At 33.6% G+C, this 22,371-nt stretch overlaps 1 protein-coding gene across 4 annotated transcripts in view; it reads left to right on the forward strand.

Annotated features, from left to right (window-relative positions):
* Positions 1–22,371, forward strand: part of Bcas3 (BCAS3 microtubule associated cell migration factor) — a 575,232-nt gene that overhangs the window by 225,766 nt on the left and 327,095 nt on the right. For all 4 annotated transcript variants that reach the window (XM_026398023.2, XM_026398025.2, XM_026398024.2 and 1 more), the window contains exon 15: positions 2,396–2,660. In XM_026398023.2, the coding sequence (XP_026253808.1) occupies positions 2,396–2,660 (265 nt within the window). The remainder of the gene's footprint in view (positions 1–2,395; positions 2,661–22,371) is intronic.

Below are 22,371 nucleotides of genomic sequence, written 5' to 3' on the forward strand. Positions count from 1 at the left end.
CTACCACTGAGCCACCACCTGATCCCCAGCTTTTAGGTTTTATGATGAAAAAAACGTTAATTCAAAACAGCATTCCAGGGCTGGGGTTGTGGCTCAGCGATAGAGCACTTGCCTAGCATATGCTTGAGGCCCTGGGTTCGATCTTCAACACTATATAAAAATAATAAATAAAATAAAGGTATTGTATTCAGCTACAACTAAAAAACAGATATTTAAAAAAACAAAAACAAAACAAAACAAAAAAATCAGCATTCCAAAATTGAGATACAAAGCTCATGCCAGTGATGTCATCATTTTATTACTAGATTGCCATTATCCCCCCATATACATACACACACACACACACACACACACACACTCTCTCTCTCTGCTTTTAATGAATGAAACCCATCCAGCTAGTTGATAATACCAAAAGATATATCATTTTGCATTTTGTGGGTGGGTGACTTGTAATGTTATTTAAAGGATTAAAGTTTCTCTAGTTCATTTGGCAGCTAATATCTTTAGCAGCTCTGCTCATTCATGTATGCCTACATGTGTTCAGGGTCATAGAATAGAATCACTTTAATAGCACTTTTCTAAGTAAGCATTAGGTAGAATTCTGTCTCCCTATTTTGATATTGATTGTTGACTCCACTTCATATTACAAGTATTCTTAAAATGAAAGAAAGAAATTACTTTTCATTAACAGACCAGGAAATGATCTTGATTATAGGTATTTTGGAAAATGGTTTTAGATAGCATGATCATTCTGTTGCTTAAATTACTCAGTAAGTCTAAAGATGTTTTTCTTTTTATTTTTGATTCTAGCATGTGAAAATGTATTGATAGTTTTAAAATTATTTTTATGTTTTTTTTTCATTTTTATTGGTATGTTGTAATTGTACATAATGATTGAATTTGTTGTTACATATTCATACATGCACACAGTATAACAATATAATTTGATCAATATCACTCCTCAGTATTTCCCTTTTTCCTCTCCTCCTCCCTCTCCCTGGTCTGTTTCTTCTATTCTACTGATCTCTTTTCAGTTTTCATGAAATTCCCTTCCACCCCCACCTTTCTTTTTCTTTTTCCTCCTTAACTTCCATATATGAGAGAAAACATTGGACCCTTGGCTTCTGAGTTTGGCATATTTCGTTTAACATAATCATCTCAAGTTCCATCCATTTTCCTGCAAATGACATTACTTCATTTTTCTTTATGGCTGAATAAAAGTAAACTATCTATATATACCACAGTTTTAAAAATTTTTAGTTGTAGACGGACACAATACCTTTATTTATTTATATGTGGTGCTAAGCATTGAACCCAGTGCCTCACATGTGCAAGGCAAGCGCTCTACCACTGAGCCCCAGCCCCAGCCCACCACATTTTCTTTATCCATTCATCTGTTGATGAATACCTAGGCTGGTTCCATAGTTTGGCTGTTGTGAATTGTGCTGCTGTAAACATGATGGTATGCATGTATTACTATAGTACAATGACTTTAATTCTTAGAATAAATACTGAGGAGTGGTATAACTGGATCATATGGTGGTTCCATGGCTAGTCTTTGGAGGACCTCCATACTGACTTCCATAGTGGTTGTATAGTCCCACCAAGAGCATTTATTATTGTTTGAATACTTGATGACTTTCATTTTGATGTGTGATGATGTCTCAGTGTGGTTTTGATTTTCATTTCCCTAATTGCTAATGATGTTGATCTTTTTTTTAATACGTTTGTTGGTTGGCCATTTGTCTTTCTCCGTTTTAGATGTGCCTATTTGGTTAATTTTCCCATTTATTAATTGAGTTATTTGTGTTTTTGTTGGTGTTAAGTTTTTTGAGTTCTTTCTATATTCTATATATTAACCCTGTGTAAGAAGAGTAGCTAGCTAAGATATTTTGCCCATTTTGTTGGTTCTTTCTTCACATTAAAATTTTTTTTTCTTTTTGTGCAGAAGCATTTTAATTTGATGCCATCCCATTTATAAACTCTTGGCAGTATTTCTTAAGCTTTAGGAGTCCTATTGAGAAAATTGTTTCCTATGCCTGTGTGCTAGGGTGTTGACCCTAAATTTTTTTCTAGGAGTTGTATAGGTTTTGTTCTAATTCCTAGGTCTTTGATCCATTTTGCGTTGATCTTTGTGCAGGGTGAGAGGTAAGGGCCTAGTCTTATCCTTTTATGTGTGTCTAACCAGTTTTCCTAGCACCAATTGTTAAAATGGAATTTTGATCAACATCATTATGAAACTCTCATCTGTAAAATAAAAATTCTTTACTTAAAAACTGTTCTTAGGTAAATTCAGTAATGATGCACCCATTTCTGTTCAGATTTGGTGACAAATGATGCTCTTAGGGTATATTCAAATAATTTCAGCTCTTTTTGTATCTTTCTTTATTTCTAGGTACAGGACATCTGCTTCAGCCATGACTGTCGTTGGGTTGTGGTCAGTACCCTCCGGGGTACTTCTCATGTTTTCCCCATCAACCCTTATGGTGGTCAGCCTTGTGTTCGTACACATATGTCACCACGAGTAGTTAATCGCATGAGCCGTTTCCAGAAAAGTGCTGGACTGGAAGAAATTGAACAAGAACTGACGTCAAAGCAAGGAGGCCGCTGTAGTCCTGTTCCAGGCCTATCAAGCAGCCCTTCTGGTTCACCTCTGCATGGTAAACTTAATTTTCTCTCTCTTCACTTTTCCCTTTAGTCTTCCTTCAATGTGTTCTCAGTTTTTGAAATCTAGGATAAAATAAATATTTTCATCACCAATCCTGTAATAAAAAGATCTTAATCTCATTGAAGGCATTCTTATTTATTAAATCATTTAATAAATTGAACCAATACAATAATGATCTTTACCATGCTATTTTAACTTCCTAATTTTTTCAGTATAAGGGATAATTGCTATTAATAGAATAAAAATTTTTGAATTTATGTTCATAGCTTTAGAGAACTGAATCCCATTTTCATATATCTCTTTCAGAACATTCTGTCTATAATGGGCTAGTAATATAGTTCATTGAGAAATATTCATTGTTGCAGAGGAATGGTCATGATTCATGTATACTTGAGATAGAGCAACATTTTCATTTTATTTTAAAATACATCTCTGTGGAATTTATACTAGTGTGTTATAGGAAAACAAACAAACAAACAAAAAAGGTGTATTGCCATTATTTACCTTGGAGCAAATAGTTATGTAACCATCATTTCAATCAATAAAGAGCACATTACCAAGATCCCCCTTTTCTCCTCCACTCTTTAACATTGAAGCAGAATTCTGACTTTTATGATATTTGCTTCTTTACATTTTATTTTTTACAGTACTGGGAATAGAACCCTAAGTCTTACATGCCAGGCAAGTCTAACCCCACTTATATTTAAAAACAGTTTTACTCCTAAGAAACTATCCTTAAACATGTTTTTCCCCATTATATATAAATGGAATTATATAGAATACATTTATTCTGTTATTTTTTTTAGCATTGTTTTTGTGAAGTTCATTCATTTTGCAGGTATATTTAGTTCATTTGTTTCCATTGTTTATTTTTACAGTTGTTCTATATAGTGGAAAATTAGCAAATGTAGAAAACCTCTTTAGGTATTTGTGACCTGCCTTTGTTTTAGAGGTAATGCTTCAAAAATGCTTACTTATTCCATTGGGCAAACATGCTTCTATTTATTTATCTTTTCTAATAAAATTGTCATTGCATCATTAGAATTAATAACTCAAAGCCAGTTATTTGAGTGGTTTCTGGCTTTGAGTTATTAATTCTAATGATGCAATCACAATTTTTCTACTGCTTCTTTGTATAAATGTAAACTCATTTTTGAGTGTGAATTTTGAGTCATAGTGTGTGTTAACCTTAGCCTTGGTAGTTAACACCAGTGATTGGACCATTTAATTCCCAGCAGAATGAATGAAGATGTTGACATTAGGTTACTCTGTTTTGGGAGCATTATGTATTCTTCTTGAGAGATAACCATTTTTGCTTTGCAAGATTGAGGTATTTTATAGAGAAAGATTATGGTTAACACAGAAATAATTATTTTTAATTAGTCTGAAATTTGCATAATAAAAAATTAACCAATTAAGTGTGGCATTCTTACATGCACAGTGTTGTGCAACTACCACTTCTTTCTTGTTCCAAACATTTGCTTATGCCAACAGGAAATTACATATTCTTTAAGCTGTTTCTCACCATTTTTTTTACCCCAAACCTCAAGCAACCTCTACTCTGTGGATTTATCTGTTCTATATATTTCAAATATATTTAATTGTATACTATATGACTTTTTGTTAGTAGCTCTTCAATTTAATGTTTTTGAGGTTTATGCTCATTGTAGTGTATATCAATACTTCATTGCTTTTTATGGTTGAATTATATTCCTTTTTATGGATATAAGCCAGTTTATCCATTCATCATTGCATGGCCATTCTGGTTGTTTTGACCTTTGACTAATATGAATAGTGCTGTTAGAAATATGTGTGTACATGTATTTGTTCAAGTACTTCTTGGCAATTCTTCTTGGGTATTTATACCTCTCCTTATTTTATTTAACTTACATGCTCTTTTGTAATACCTGATCAATTCTTGATATATGTAAATATTTCTATAGAAACTTATAATATAGATGAAAAAGAGGTAAATGGTATCTGAAAGAACTGTTGTAACTCAAAAAGTGTGACTTCTGTGGTCTGTATTCTCCTCTGTGCTTTGGCACTATTATTTTTATAAGAACAGTTGTTAAATACTTGTATTTCACTTAACTAGTAGTCTTCAAGTTTGAGAGTTTTGTAAATTGAAGGTTTTTAGAATCAGTCCTGGATAAAAAATATTCATTTTAAAATGTTTTTAGAATTTTATTGTATAAAATTTAGAAATGTATGAGATATTGATATTTTTAGCCATTTGCGAGAAATTTTACTTCAGACCTATTTTTTGTTGTAAATTTTTTGTTATATATTTAGTTGTGTAGTATAGATCCTCTGAGAACTTCTTTGTTTTGAATATTTTGTTGACAGATTTCAAGAAATGATTTTTTTTGCAAGAGAGTTAATGTGCATGGGTGGTAGCTAGATCAATAGGAAGAAGTGCAGGTGTATTAGTTGATAATTCATGACTGATTTGTAGTCTTTACATTTATACATCTTTTTTTTCTTTTTTTAATTTTTATTATTGGTTGTTCAAAACATTACATAGTTCTTGACATATCATATTTCATACATTTGATTCAAGTACATTTAGAAAACTTTCCTTTGCACGTTTTTCTGCCTATTCTTCCTTCCTTTTTTTCTTATTGTAGATAGACACAATACCTTTATTTGATTTATTTATTTTTATGTGATGCTGAGGATTGTACCCATTGCCTCACACATGCTAGCCAAGTGCTCTACCACTGAGCCCCAGCCCCCCCCCCCATTCTTCATTCTTAGTTAAGCAATGAACCACTTAAGAGGTTCTGCGCTAGGCTTGGGGGTAACATGTACAAAATTTAGCGATGTCCTTGTCCTCATGTATCTTCTACTCCAGGAGAAAAGACATATTAAATGACTGTGAACAGATACCTTGTAGTATATATTTGTTGAAGGTTGGGAAATATCAAAGAAGGACTTTGTCATTTGTAGAGGGTCAGTAGTTGAAGGCTAATTACTCGATTTCTTCATTGAAATATGCTGTTTTCTCTCAGCTTTATTGCTTTCATAGCTCTCCTCATAGTTTTATAGAAATTGCTGAAAGACATTCAACATTGACAATACTTAAGAATTCCTTCTGAAAGCAAGGAATTTCAGCAGGTATTTTCCTCCTGATAACACAAATGTAAAAATGTTATTATCTCAGAATTTCTCCATCACTCTTTCTAGATTTTCTCATTTTGTAAGCATAGACATAAAATGATAGTCATTTTTCTTCATTTTCTTTTTGTATCTTACATGTCAAAACAAAATGGGCTTTGTTGTTGGTTAGTTCTAAAAATGATATATTTAAAGTTTGTGTGGGTAAACAATCTGATGCTGGTAAAAAACAATGTAAACCTTTGAACAGGGAGGGATTCTTCTTGAAAATGAATCATGGTTTGGCGGTATTACTGTTGTTTGTCTGTGCTCTTTTTAGCAAAGTAAAGGAAACTGTTAAATAACAGTTGATATAGGGGTATTTCCTTTTTACTTTTTGGAGTCAATCCAGTTTAGGTTAGGATTATTTTATCTATTTGCTATTTAAAAAAACTTTCCAGAGGATGTTTATTTATTTGAAATATATTCTAAATATCTCTTTCATTTCCTATCTTCTTGCCTGGACCTTAGTCTAGATGAGGAGTTCTTAAATTGAGATTCATAAAGAGGATAGGAAAAAACTTATGTCTTTATATTCCTTATTCCTTTACCAAAAGTACACATTTATTTTCATTATGAATATAGAAAACACATGACGATTATATTAGTAGTACTTATGACATGTTGCCAATAAAAAACACATATGTTTTCATATCACATTATATATGAAATATATCTCTTTTTAAATAGTATCCAGGAATGAACTATGGGTGTTCTACCACTGAGCTATCTCCCCAGTTCTTTTAAAAAAATTTTATTTTGAGACATGGTAAGACTGTGTTTTGGCAGAAACCAAAACTGAAGCTGCCCTCGATCTTAGGGCCCTCCTGCCTTGATCCCAAGCTGCTGGGATCACAGGCGTGCACCATTGTGTCCAGCTTAAAATATGTATCTTTAACTATTGAATGTATCTTCAGATTGTTATCTATGTTCATTGCTGTTTTGAAATTATTATGTATGATACATAATAATTTTACTTATTTTAATGTGAATTTATTACATATATCACTATAATACCACATTATTTTTTATTATATTTATAACTGTTTTTGCTGGGAGAGATGAACCCAGAGGTGCTCTACCTCAGAGCTACACCCCCCAGCCCTTTTTATTTTACTATATTTGGGTCTCAGGTTGCTGAGGCTGACCTCAAACTAGCAATTTTCCTGCCTCAGCCTCCTGAATGAGATTGCAGGTGTGCACCACCATATTTTATAACTGTATTTTAACTTAGTTTACTTCCTTCTGGAGTATAAGTATTTGTAAGTATTCTGAGAAGGAGTCTAGGTTTTCCTCAACTGTCCAAATAGTCTGTGATGCAAAAATTATTATGAATCTCTGATCATCATATCTCCCCTCATCTGTTTCAATAAACTTTAACTATTTTTACTATATAATAAGCATTTTCTTTGTTAACCATAAAATGATCAGCTAATTTTCTGCTTAAATCATGTGTCTCATTATGTTGTTAAAATTTTAGATAATTTTTCTTCTAATTTCCATATTCTTCTTGCATCATACCTAGATTCTTGTACCCTTCCATCAGTATGCCACATATATCCATTTTTAAAAACTTTTCCAGTTGCACTCTTTTTTACTTGAAAATAATTGTTACCACTTTGAATGCCTACTAAATCAACTAAAGTATCACTTTATCTCTAAAGCCTTCTCTTGATGTTGTATCATGTGTAAACCACAGTACTATTACCCTGTACAAATGTTACATCACTGTCACATGGAAATTATTCATTGACATGTCTATGCTTCTAGATTAACCTCCATAAAGACAAAATTTTCCTGTTTGTATTTGAAATCTTGGCACCTCATATATTAGTTGGTTAATGTAGACCTTAATGCTTTAAACACCTTTAGAAGTTTTCCTATAAAGGCGATTGGAATTTTAAATCATTACTTACCAGAATTAAGAGATTTTTATTCCTGGTAGCCTTGCTTTTCAATTTAATACATGTAAGGTACATTCATTTGTCCACCAACTGTGAATTAATGTTTAGCATGTCCAGGCCACTGCATTCTGGGAGTGTAACAGCAAATGTAAGGGGAAATGTGCCTGACCCCATGCAGCTATGCAGAAAAATTAAAAATGGAAAGGAATAGGAAATTCCCAGAGAAGATCTCAATTTCAAATTATATCCTTTTTGTAGGTTTTTATTGAGAAGATGACATGTGAGCAAAGACCTGATGGAAATCAGGGAGAATATCATACATATTGGAGCAACCAGTGTAGAATTTAAAGGTGGGAATACATCTGTACTCTTGAGGGTGGGGCAAGGAGTTCAGCATGGCTAAAGCAGTATGTGAGGTGCAAGAGGGGTGATGAGGTCAGAGAGGTATCATGACCAGATCACATCAACTTGGGACTTTCACTCAAGTGGGAAGGGTGGGCTCGGAGCGTTTTGAGAAGAAGAATGGCATGATAAGACTGTGTTTGGGCAGAAACCAAATGGAAATATGTATGGAGACTATGCAGTTGGTACATGGATAAGGGTGGAAACCTAGATAGACTAGTAAATAGAGCATTTGAAAAATCCAGGAAAGAGAAGATGAAGTTTGGACCCGGTTGTCTATAGTGGGGCTTGTCAGCGGTCTTGATATATTGGTTATGGTTTATTGGCATTGGCATTTCTGGTTTATTTTATGATATGTATGAAAGAACAAGTGAGTCAGGATGATTAGTGAAGCATTTTGGTGGAATAACTGGAAAAATGAAGTTGCTATAAACTTAAAACAGCAATACTATGATAAATCAGGTTTGGGAATGAGGACAGAATCAGGAATGTTGCACATGTTAAATTTAAGATCTTTCTTTGATTTCCTAGATGGGGGGTAAGAATATTACTGATTTTACAGAGTTACTGTAACCATCAAAGAACATTGAATAGTGTTTGGCACATATCAAATACTTAATGAAAATTGGCTGCTCTCTTTTGTATCTTCACTGATCTACTGTTAATTTATCAGTATATAGGATTGATTTATTTTTCCATGTTTTTTATATATTGCCTTTTATCTAGAAAACAGAATAAAGGAATAATTGACCAAATAGTGAATGAATGAAACACAATTCTGAACTTATTCTGTACAGGCTTTTGTGGAGTTATAGTGCTCAATGTTGATATTAACTTGTGACATTGTTTCTCAAATGACTCCAATGCAAAATTGTGATACTAGTATTATTTTAATCTGTTCTGCATGTTTTGATCTATATCTCAGGTTATATAGCTTGATAAATTAATCCACCTGTTTTTGAGTTGAGTCTTGGCATTTCTTTATTTTGCAAAATAGTTTTCCATGTAAGTTTAAGAATACAGGGTTTACCATAGCCCAGGACTTTGAAGGAATTTATTTATTTTTCCTCCTGTTTCCACTGAGTAAATGGAGATCTTGAATTGTCTTTTGCAGTTCTTTAGATTTCTTGGACGTGTCTTCTTTTCCTTTAAGTCATTCTTTCTTCTCAGAGAAGGAGTTGTGTTCCAGTCACAAATTTTGGCATCTGAATTCCATATCATGCTTTTTCCAAAAGAAAGTAGTTGGTTAGATTTGAGGCCTTGTTTCAAGCAGGCATCTGATTCCTTGGACTTGAAACCTCCATAATTTCAGTAAAGTGCTTTTGAAAAACTAGCAGTATCACTTTTCTTTTTAGCATTTATATGAGGCATTCATTTTACCACTTGGAACTGTTTATAGCTTTCATTTGATGGTTTATTGTAATTATTTACTTTTGTTGATCATGAGTTTTCTTGATTCAGACCACATCACAATTGTAAATACAAAGCAACCACACATTTCAGCCTTATATAGTTTCACCTACTTAAGAGAATCAATAATAATGTGATGTTTCTTGACTTCTCCTTCCACATCACTGTTTACTTATGGATTGAAATTTCCATGAGTATGTTTTAATTTTTGCCAAGAAAAATCAATCATGTGCACTGTAGCTCTGCTTTAAATTTTATGCCTCATATGACATAGAGTATATAAATAGTATATACATGTTAAATGGGGAGCAATTTTTTTAGGATAGATTAGTACCTGGGTTTTGTTGGTTTCCTGTTCTTTATTGCCTCAGCTCAGATGCAGTATTGTTTCTAATCTGTTATTTGGAAGACTAACATTTTCCTGCTGAATTTGTTTTCCTGTAAGTTTTTAAAAAAATCATTCTTTTAAAATATTGTAACATTATGTTAGTTTTGACATGTACTGTTTACCAAACTCATATTTAAATATTTCTCAAAGATAGCAGATGAGTTGTTTTTTGAGTTTTTTTTTTTTCTTTTTTTTTGGTGGTACTGGTGATTGAATGCAGGGTCTTTACCACTAAATCCACTCCCAGTCCCCTTATTTATTTATTTTTTATTTTGAGACAAGGTTTTACTAAATGGTGGAGACTGGCTTCAAACTTGTGATCCTCCTGCCTTAGCTTCCTAAATTGCTGGAATTACAGGGTGTGCCACTGTGACTTGAAGCAGATGAGTTCTTTATGGAAAAGAGTGATCACATAATATATTTCTAATAAACAATATGGGTTAAGAATCACTAATTGAAGAAATTTTCTTCTAAAGAAAACTATTCCTGGACCAGGTAGCATACACCTATCTATCATCCCTGTGATTCCAGAGACAGACGCAGGAGGATTACAAGTTTGAGGTTAATCTCAATAACTTAGTAAACCCTAAGAAACTTGGTGAGACCTTGTTTCAAAGGGAAAAAAAAATAGCATGTGTATAGGTATATCGCTCAGTGGTAAAGCTCCCAAGTGCTCCCCCCCCAAAAAAAAAAAACCCAAATAAACAAAGAAACCAAACAAAACAAGAGAAAGATGTTATAACTATATTTTATTTTTATATCAGTTGTAGGTTTGTAGAAAAATCAAGAGGAAGGTATGGATAGCATTATTTTTGGGAGAAACAATCTGTGGATAACCTTTTAAAACTCCAGATAATATAGTACCTCTAAATTACACTTTAAAATAAATGTCAATTTTTGTAATTAGCACTTGAGGCTAGCTCAGAGTTTCTTGTTTTGCTTTTTACTGTTTGTAAAGTGTTTTTAGTTTTATGTACAGTTTTTACATTGAAAAAAATAATAAATTCTCAAGTTTCACCATAGTTTTATTTTCAAATGGTTAAAGTGACATGCCTCTAGAGGGCAATATTTTCTCAACTTTTCTGTATTGTAATCACAGAAATCCTGGGACGAACATTGGAGTACTGTGAATGTTGATGTGTTGTCGGGCCTTGTGTATAATACTTCTTCTTCTTCTTTTTTTTTTTTAAATTGTGTTCCATGGTTTATTCCTCTTTGACTTTTTAGAGCTTTGGACTTTAGAAATATGTTACTGTCAATTCATATCCTCTTTGAATACTCTATTTACCTAGTTCCTGTGAATGAGTTCAGTTATTGAATAAAAAAAAAAATTTAGTTATCTCACTCAAGTAAGTATATCAGTATGTTCTAAAAATTCCTAACTTTTATTGTCTATAAAATACTAATTAAGGACTTTTGATCTGTGTACTTTGAGGTATAAGAGTGAGTAGATTCTATTATTGAGGCACTGAGGCATTATTAGGGCTAGAAGTTATTATCTTTCGTTTTCTATTAGTGTTGGTTGGACCTTTATTGTTGTTTATTTTTTAATATAGATTTCATTTCTTGTCAAAGACATATATACATTTACTAGAAAATCTAATAATACCATAATTTTAGAGTTAAAGTCAGTCTCCTGCCCTTTCCCTCCCACTCTGTCACTCCTCAGAGGCCACTTTTTCCAGCTCTTTGTAATTTTTTCTCTGCTGTTTTCTTTTTTTGCCCTTTTCTGGAATTCCTGTCAGTTGAATAATGAATCGCCTTTCTTGGGCCCTTAACTTTCTTGTATATTTTCTCTCTCTTTTTTTTTCCTTCACTTTATGAGGGCATCTCCAACTTTAACTTCTACTCTTCTCATTGCGTTTTTATTTCTGTGATACGTTTCTGATATGCCTTTCTTTCAATGTTTATTTTATGGCCATACCCTTATTTTATACATCATAGTGCTATCTCTTTAAGTGATAGTTAATAATTTTTAAAGTTTTTTGTTGTTGTTCCTTGTTTTAGCTTCATTTCCTCTGAATCCCTTTTTCAATTTTTTTTAGTTTTGATCTTTCTCTTTCATATTTGCACCATGGTTGTTAACCCTGATTGTACATTCTACTTAAACTGGATAGATTTAAAAAATACTAATGCCTAAGCCTCATCAGATTGATTAAACCAAACTACTGATTTCAGTGTCTGGTAATCTTTGACTGATCATTCTTATTTTTAATTTTCAGGGTATTTTGTTTATTAATTTATTTTTGTCATTTTATTTTTATTTAGTCAATGAATCAGTGCTAAGAAACTAATTAGAACCTCTTTGAATATAGCAAGGAACACCAACTTATAGGTCTCAGGTAGGACTGGCTATTTTTTTAGGGTACCTCCAATAATTACTATTCATAGGTCTTCTCACTTAGCTTGGTCACTTTCCCAATTAAGTATCCTCTATCCTCTGTTCAGGGTGCCTTTGGGGTAGGGAAAGCCTTTCCGGCAATAAACTTAGAAGTTGATTTTCAGAGAGTTGAAGGAGTTATATTATTTTAGGCTAATGATTAAAATAACAAAGAGGATCTGGAGAATCTATTTGCACGGTATTCTTGCTTTTTCCAGTGAGGAGGCTTCTTAACTAAGAATTCTGGTCTGCTTCTACTGAAATAGAAATCTTTATATGGATACCAGGAGGTAGAATTTTTAGATGCTTGAGTAAAAAATAAAAACTATTTATCAATAACTCTTTCTGAAGAAGGGCATAAATGTTTATTTCTTTTTATACTTATCAAAAGGAAAATCTGAATTATTTTTACATTATTTGGTTTTGAAAAAAAAAATTAAAGGGAATAGAGTGGGTAGGCTTCTTAGAATATGTAATAACCAGTGTCTTAATGATAAACCCAAATGAACAGATTAAGAAATTATCAGACTTGAGTGTAGCAGGCATGAGTAGTCTTGAGGTGTAAAAACTGAGCAGAATTGCTGTTGATATTTATAATCTACAAAATGGCAAAAAGACTAGGGTCAGTGCCATACTAGGGTTATATATAAGGAGAAATAAAATCTATGATAGTTCTTACCATATAGGGTAAATGGCATTCTGAATTTGGAAGAGGATGAGAAAAGGAAAAGGATTTAAGGTTCATTGGAAGAGTTACTCACATTGGTTGATGTATTTTTTCAGGTGAGAATATTGAAGCTAGAATGAGGCACCAGAGAATTTCAGAACAGATAGAGGAATTAATGTGGGCATTGTTATTGGCAGCTTCAGAAGAAATATCCCTTTTCAGCATAAGGAAACATCCTTGTTAGGGAATGCTTAGTAAGTGTTCAATAATATTTCACTCTAGCAGAGTAGACTAGATTGAAATGTGTCCACATTTGATAAAATTATGAATGAAGAAATATAAGGTGACAGTACTGAACATGAATATAGTTTTCTGGCAGTGACCTAGCTGATTAAGAAACAGTATTTCAGGGTTGGGGCTGTAGCTCAGTGGCAGAGCGCTTGCCTAGCACGTGTGAGGCACTGGGTTCAAGCCTTAGCACCACATACAAATGAAATGAATAAAATAAAGGCACGCTGTCCGTATAAAGAGTATTTCTGTTAGAGGAGTCATTATTTCTTCCGTGTAGTTTGCCCAAGGATAGCCATGGTTTCACACCTCTTTGTGGTTCTTATGCTCAAGGATTTTTTAAATAAAATGAGTCTTATAATAAAATTTATATAGGTAAATTCGGGGATATGGTTTTGGAAAAATAATTAGAAGACCAGGACTTGAACTACTTATTAGTGTTCGGGTGTTATGCTAAGTTTAAATTTTTGCGTGTGAATAATTCTTTTTTACAAACTGTTGATAATTTAGGCAGCAAAATTGAGTGTTGGTTTCCAGTTTTCTTCTTCAACAAAATAGTAGCCAGATTTTGATGGAAATATATTTAAATGTTCTGAAGCTAGAAATAAAATGTATGTGAATATAATAAAAGGGTTTATCTTCCCTCTTGTCAAAACTGCTGATTTGGCCCTTTTGCACTATACTCCCATCTTTGTTTGGTTGTTAAAATCTGTTGCTCTTTCCCATCTAAAGGAAATGCATCTTTGACACTTCTCATGACCTGAGTCATGATGCTGAAATAGATCCAGAAAATATTCTCAACAGTCATGGGTAATAAGGTTTCCGCTGGGGGGGTGGGGGATGGGGTTGCGCAGGAAGGAAGAACTGGAAGAATTGGAGGTTGTGGGGAGAAGAGAATCCTTGCTGTGTTGGTTTATATCTTTTTAATTATTAGAAAAATTGTTTACATTTTACTGTTATACTTATTATTCAACAGAAAACACATTGATTTTAATATTTAATTCTTCCTCAAGTATATGTTTAATGTAATTGAAAAAGACAATTGCAAATGTTAAAATTATTTTTTAAGTTCTTCATGTCTTAAGAAAATGCTCCTCATATATTGTAATTAGTTCAGTATTTCATCTTATTATATGTTTGTTTTTATTCCTGAACCAACTCTCAATATGTCTATGTCTTACATGTTCTCCAGTTTAAGTAATAAGGACATATTTCTTGAATTAAGTAGACAAAATTTATATTTTTCTCCTTGAACAATGAAGTGCTTCTGTTTGCTTTGTTGATAAGCCACAGAATTAATTGTGTGATAAGAAAGGGAGAATTGAGTTATACTATGGTTAAGAAATAATTTTAATGATGACTTGTACTTTGGGACACTTATTTTTATCCCAAATTTGGTTTAAGGGTATTTGATTTGGGGTTTATAATTCTGGGGGTCTTTTACTAGGGTTAAAATTCTTCATTCTGAACACTGAGTTTTAGAACTATATTTGAGTTTGATTTAGAAAAGTGGGAAATTTGAAGATGCTTTGATATGATAGATTTATGAATAATTCAAATCTTAAGAAAAAAGCTCCAGCTCTTTTTCTCATTTTTTGTATGTATACGCAGAAGTTACTTCTCTAGTTTACATAGACTACTTTTATTGTCTGTAGTCTATTTACCATTTAGAGAAATTTTCCCTTTTGTCAAACTATAATCTGATATTTAGAGATAAAAATTGCAGAAACTTCTTCAATACTAATAATGCCAGCTCGCAGTATATTTCCCTCATCCCAGAATCTTGGAGTGCTCTAATGATGAGTTAAAGTAACGAACTTCCTGCTTTTATGGAGGAGGTTTTATTCATTCAGCGTATAAATTGGGTTAACTATGTGATTGAGATTAAGTTGTATGATATTTTTAAAGCACATTTTTTTTGTATTTCAGTAGCATTCTTGATAGCCATTTCTTTTATTTTCCCCTGTTTGTAACATTGTCCATAATTCCTGATCTCTTTTTCTAGACTTATTGTTTTCCACCTATGTTTTTTAGACTCCTTATTCCAGCTCACTTTACTTCCTTGTTTGAATAGTGTAAACTGTACTTGCTCTACTTGTAATTTTAGCACATTATTTCTTTATGACTTTTTTTTTTAGATTTTTAGTTGTAGATGGACACAATACTTTTATTTTGTTTATTTAGTTTTATGTGGTGCTGGGGAATGAATCCAGGGCCTCACACATGCTAGGCAAGTGCTCTACCACTGAGCTACAACCTCAGCCTCTTATTTATGACTTTTTTATGTATCGAATTTCTGAATCCATTGAGTATATTTTAGCTTTAAGGAAAGAAATATACTTAAATTTACATGTTATGGTAGCCAGCACATTAAGAGTAATAATGAACAGGTGAGAATTCAGACTAGAAGAGGAAAATCTCCTAGCAAATTATTCATTGAATTATCATACATAAATATACATGCAAGTATATAAATAGCTATTTTATTGTTAGTACAATATCAGTTCTTCAAAGTAGTTTTATTTCTATTGATATTTATTTATTAAGTACTAGTGCAAAGTGTCATGTATGCCCCTTTCTATGTAGTAGCAAGAAGTAATGACAGTATCATTAAGAACCTCAGTCAGCTGGGTACTGTGGTACATGCCTGTAATCTCAGCTACTGAGGAGGCTGAAGCAGGAGGATCACAAGTTTGAGGCCAGCCTCAACAACTTAGTGAGGTCCAACCAACATAGCAAGACCCTGTCTCAGAAAATAAAAATAAAAAAGGCTGAAGATGTAAATCAGTGGTAAAGCACCTCTAGGTTCAATCTCCAGTGCTCCCTAGCTCCCTCCTAAAAAAAGGACCTCCATTATTACCTTGAAAAATAATATGGAGTTTTGTTTTTAGTGTATTTTGTGCTTGATTTGTCTTCTTACCTTCCTAGTCTTTCCAGTAGTACCTATGGAAGTATCTATGGTGATGTGAGCTGTTTACTTGAAAAAAGCAACAAGTGTTTTTGCTTGAAATGCATAAACATTTGCAGTATTTTTTCTTTACTATCTATTGCCTTAAAAAAAAAAAAGTTGTAGCAAGAATAAACCAAGTAAGAATTGTCCTTGAACATTTTTTGTTTAATTACGTCTCAACTATGTGTCGTGTTAATAGTCTTTTAAAATATGTATATCTGTATACGTATGTGTGCGTGTGTGTGTGTGTGTGTGTATAAAATTTATTTTCTTTTAATTGTGTGTTCTATTCCCCTTGACTCCTGTGAACAAGCATTGCTTCCGCCCAGCTTGGTATGTGGGTCAGAAGGCACTGTTTCTCACCAGGGCGCTGCTGTTTCCTTTTCCTACTTGAGTAGATTACAGATTATACTGGAACATGCCTGAGAAAAGGTCAAAAAGGAGGGTGAAAGTCCTAGAACTGCAGCTGGGAAGCTTGTCATTCTCATCTAGGAAAGGGGAAGAGAGAGAGGCTCCCATCTCAATCCAAAGTAGCCCACATACAGAAAATTCCCATTTGAAAAGGATACTTCTTATATATTCTGAACGGATTTTATTTGATTTTCATTAAATAATTACTGAGTATAAGGTTGGAAGAGCTTGAATGTCAAATTAGATGGCAATTAAGAACTAAGCAATGTTTTTAAAATTTCAGATCCTAAATTTGCAGTGATTGTTTTGCAGAACAAGCTACCATTGGGCTCTTTTTGACAGCATTAAAATTCAAAGCTCTTCAACTCCAGAATTAACTTAAACTCCTTGGTAAATTTTAGATTTTTTTCCCTGTCAGTTCCACAACAGTATATTAAAAACAGACCAATAGTTTTGGCCTTCTGTGGAATGCTAAAATGCACACAAAAGACTCATAGAATTGATCACCCAGTTTTTCTTTTGGTAAGATAAGATGGTATGGAATAGAGCATCTATATGACGTTTCAGAGTAAGGAAATTGAAAAGGGGACAGAGGTAAAGGAAATAGTTGGAAATTGGGCTGTTGCTGTAGATCTGTCTTCTTTGGAGTGCCTGGGGTCTGCATTAACATTAATTGTTGTAGTGTACCTCATTAATCCGATTTCAAAATGCAAGAATTCAGAATAGCAAACCAGGGACACTGACTTGGGAATCTTATATTCTTATACAGTGAATCTTTTGGATGTGTGGAGACAATGAGATAAAAATTTGAATCAGTTGAAAGAAGTAAAGTATACTGAATTGTAAGAGGGTTTCTATTATAAATCTTCCAGAAAGTACCTGAAGTGAATAAGGCCTGCATCTGTGATCAGAATGGAAAAAGTCAAATGATCAGATGAGTTCAGATCTCCTTCTAACAGAACTGTCCTATGAGGCACCGTTTATGCTGTCTCCTTTCCTTTTGCTCTTTTGTAAATGAATCTGTAACATTTTTGCACTTATTTGTCCCCAAATCCCTAAAGACAACAAAAGCACAATGTTCCTTTGCTCTACAAATGCTTCATTTAGTTTACCTTTTTCCATTGTAGTGCTTAGTTTCTCATACATTCCATTCTTAAAGAATCTTCCTTTGACCCCCATTGGCGACAACCTATAGCTTGTGATTCTAGAAACTTATGACAAAAGGTCTCATTGACATACTCCACCTCCTCCTCCTCCTCTTTCTTTTTCTTTTCTTTTCAGTCCTGGAGATTGAACCTAGGGGCACTTACCCACAGAGCCACATTCATAGTCCTTTTTATTTTTAAAACAGGATCTTGCAAAAATTTGTCAAGGCTGGACTCAAACTTGCAGTCCTCCTGTCACAGCCTCTTGAGTTGCTGGTATTGCAGCTGTCCACCAATGTGCCTGGCTGATGTGATACTCTTTTAATGTGTTTTCTATGATTATTATCCTTTAATTGCTTACTAGTATTTTAGGTGATTTTATTCCCACTGGTTCATAATCTAATGGGATAACAAAAAAATTTAGGTTGAGAGGAGGCTTATTTATTATTCTTTCTTATTTTAACTCTTTTTATTTGCCCTGGAGATAAGATGCATTCATACTTACATGCACAACACACTGATATTAACTTTACTATTTAGCATAATGTGAAATGTTCAACATTTTCAGGGTCTTGCTTGCTTTAGAAAGTTCTTGCAGTTGGCAGTTTGCCACATTCACATGTTCTCACATCACTGCATTCAGAAGCTAAGAATACCAACCTGGCAGCTTCTGCACAGAGGATAAAGATAAAACAGAAGGGAGTCTAGCTTTCCAGCCACATTACCTGGGAGTTGCTGCTGATGTCTTTTCCACAAATGTCCAAGTTTGTCAAAGCCCAGTAAATCTTGGAAAGTTTATTTTCCTTGTAGCATCTGTGTTTTATAATGGGTCTTTTAATTTGTTTTTACTTTGTCTGCAGGGATTTCTTTTGTCCGGAGTTTTCAGACTCTGTCTTTTTTTTTTTTCCTGTGGAAGTGAGTCCGTTAATGATGACTGGTTTGGGAATATGCCGCTCTGCAAACCTGACCTGACAAGCTCTTTCACCAGTGCAGCAACAAAGGCCATTGTTATTTTCTGTTCACTTCTTTCCTCTGTGTTTTTATAGTATGAAACGTCTGGGAAAGCCTAAGTTGCGACAATGCATAAATAAGGTGCCACTTTGAAGTTAACCAAACTTTTAGTAAACGAATCAAACCATGTCGATCTCCCATATGCAGACTGTAGTACTGTGTGTCGATATGGAGACTGAGAGGACCCCTTGCACAAAGTACAGTGTACCTGCAGGCATTCTTAATCCAAAGGGCAGTGGAGAAAAGAGGTCTTATGAGGTTGTTATCTTAATTCCTTCTTTGAAAATGCAAATTTGTTCACCATACACACAGAAGTCAGTGGTTAAACTCCAAAGTGAACTGTTCTGGCTTAGTGCTTTGTATTATAATTTTAAAAAACAATTACAACAGTAATCATACTACTGAAAACAGAACAAACAAAATATCATGGCTTTAAACATCAGGGGATGTTTGTTAAATTCTGATTTTAAAATGATTTTCTATTCTCAAGTAGAACTCCTGCTTCAGTTTACTGGGAAACCATTTTATTGGAACTTGGGATTTTTCCCTGGAGAAGCCCATCTATCATAGATACTGGTAACCCTCTAAAGGATCAAAGCTCTAGTGGATTTGGATAAAGACCCAAAAGCCTGAAGGCTTATGCAAGTTTATCTATATAGACTAAGCCCAAAAAACTGGGATGAGAGTCTTAGAAGAGCTTATTTTCTCATGAGATTTTTGGGACTTCCTCTGTCTGGTTGTGCCAGAAATACTGTGAGAATATCCATTCTCATGGCATTTGTCACTTACAGGTCTTGTCCCAGCTGGAATTTGAAAGTATAATGGTGTGTGAAATATTTTTTGTATCTTAAGGCTTCATGAAACCCACTAGTAAGACCAAAATTAAACAACCTCTGCTCTTCCCATTGTGCTCATATGGTAATAGCAAATAAAAGTATGGGAAGGAGTGTTAGTAAAGATGACACTTTTATGTAGTGGCTCTCTTCATGGTTGTCAGAAAAAATTCACTTTATTATTACTATCATATATATTCTTGAGAGGTCGCACAAAGAAAAAGAGCAGGGCAAGTTTTAATCCAAATCCAAGGCAGACATTATGGGTTTCTTTTTCCCGAACCTCATTATATTAAGAAGTTTGAGGTTTAATGAAACTTCCTGACATGGAAATGTTAGACTTGATTTAACCACAGAGAAGTTTCTAAATGTCTGGGATGCTTTTTGTTGTTGTTGCTGCTGCTGTTTCCAGTTCTGGGATTAAACCCGGGGCCTGGTGCATGCTGGGCAAGTAATGTACAATTGAGCTGCATTTGCAGCCCTAAAATATCTCTTCTTGAATTTTCTGAGTTGAGGCTCCTTGGCCTCTTCAACATGAGACTAGGCGGGGTCATGAAAGCCATGGTTTCCAGTCATTTGACTATCTTATGAAGTACTTTGTGTCCCCTCCAGAATTATTTTTTTCTATAGATCATAGTGCTGTATTTTCCTCTACCTCCTGGGTATGGGAAAAACATATTTCTTTCATTCATTTAATGATCATTTATTGAATGGATGGTCATTAAATGTCAGCTATTGAGATTTCCAGGCTAAGTTGGCTCTCTCATTTTACTAACTCCTGATGTTATTTGTTATTCATCTCTCTTTATTCTTTATTTTCTTTTAGAAGAGCAAAATAAGATATAGGTTCATTTCTCTGTGCTCATATTTTATATATTTTATCTCCCTTTTTAAGTTTTCCTCCAAAAACACTGGAAAAATGATTCCTTTCTCTTCATTCCTCAAACATTTTCCAGATATCTTTATTAGTATGTTTTTCTCTAATTTTTCATTTTTTTCTAATGCTTTTCTGTACCACTATGTTATGAACACTTTCAGATTCCCTCAGATTTATTCATTTAGGACCTAATAAGCCTCTAAAACTGTGTAGTAGAAAAGTGTATGTTTTTTTTTTTATTGGTTGTTCACAACATTACAAAGCTCATGACATATCATATTTCATACATTAGATTGAAGTGGGTTATGAACTCCCAATTTTACCCCAAATGCAGATTGCAGAATCACGTCGGTTACACATCCACAATTTTACATAATGCCCAATTAGTAATTGGGCATTAAAAGTGAATGTTGAATGAAACCTTTACTCTGTATTGTCTCATCTTGTTCCTATCTTATCTCAAGTCTCAATCTTTAAATCTTTGTTCTACATTGATTACCTTTATCATTTCCTATTCAAGGTCCCTTTCCTTATCTATCACATTTGACTTTTCTTTCTATTGAAACTATCCTATTGGAGGCTATCAAAGTTAGTAGCTTTTCCCCTTGGTTTGCCATATTAAACCTACTCTTTATTGACCATTTCATTAACATACTTATTTCTTTTTTAACAAAATGCAAACTTATTTTTATTGCTATATTTTTATTTTAATTTGTTCTTTTTTGTTGTACATGATAGTAGAATCTATTTTGATATAATTATACAAGCATGGAATATATCTTATTCTAATTAGGATCCCATCCTTGTGGATGTACACCACGTTGAAATTCACTGTGGTGTATTCATATACATTCATAGGAAAGTTATGCCAGAACATTCCACTGTTACTCCTATTTCTATCTGCCTCCCTTCCCTTCATTCAGTCAAATCCACTGAACTTCTGAACCCTCCCCTCTTGTTGTGGGTTAGCTTCCACATATCAGAGTGCCTGTGTGTGATGAAAACATTCCATCTCCTTTCTTCCAATAAGAATATGAAGTAATACACCAGAACTTATTAAACTATAAACCAGTTCTATTAAACTATAATTATAACTATAGTTTAGCACTCATTGACCATACTTTCCCCATTCCTCCCACCCCAGCTCAACCTCTGGTAACTACCATTCTACTCTGAATTTCTGTGTGATCAACTTTTTAAAATCCCGAGTATGACAGATCTTTCAGTTCTTGTATTTCTGTGCCTGGCTTATTTCACAATTACATAATGACCTGCACTTCCATCCATGTTCTCATAAATGGAAAGATATTATTTTTATGACTGGATAGTATTCCATTATACATATTTACCACACTTTCTTTATCTGCTCATTAACCAATGGACACTTAGGTTACTTCCATTTCTGGCCATTGTGAATAATACTGCAATACACACGAATGTCTCTTTGACATGCTGATTTCACTGCAATACACACGAATACTGCAATACTCACGAATGTCTCTTTGACATGCTGATTTCATTTCCTTTAGATATTTGCCCAGTAGTGGGATTGCTGGATCATATGTAGTAGTATTAATTTTTTGAGGACCTTTCAAACTGTTTCCACAATGAATGTACTAATACATTTTCCCACCAACAGTGTGCAAGCATTCCTTTTCTCCATATCCTCGCCAGCAGTGTAATGCTTTTTGCTGTTTTTTTTTTTCCTTCTCAAGATACTTTTGGCTATTTGTTGTTGTTGTTCCCTACAAATACTAGGATTTATCTTCTGTTTCTGTGCCACTCATATTTTAGTAGGTATTTGCATTGAATGTATAGATCAATGCAAATACCTACTAAAGTAGTATGGATGTTATAACAATATTCCAACCTCTGAGC

The sequence above is a fragment of the Urocitellus parryii genome, chromosome 7 (assembly GCF_045843805.1).
Source record: "Urocitellus parryii isolate mUroPar1 chromosome 7, mUroPar1.hap1, whole genome shotgun sequence".
In the NCBI taxonomy this organism is placed as follows: Eukaryota; Metazoa; Chordata; class Mammalia; order Rodentia; family Sciuridae; genus Urocitellus; species Urocitellus parryii.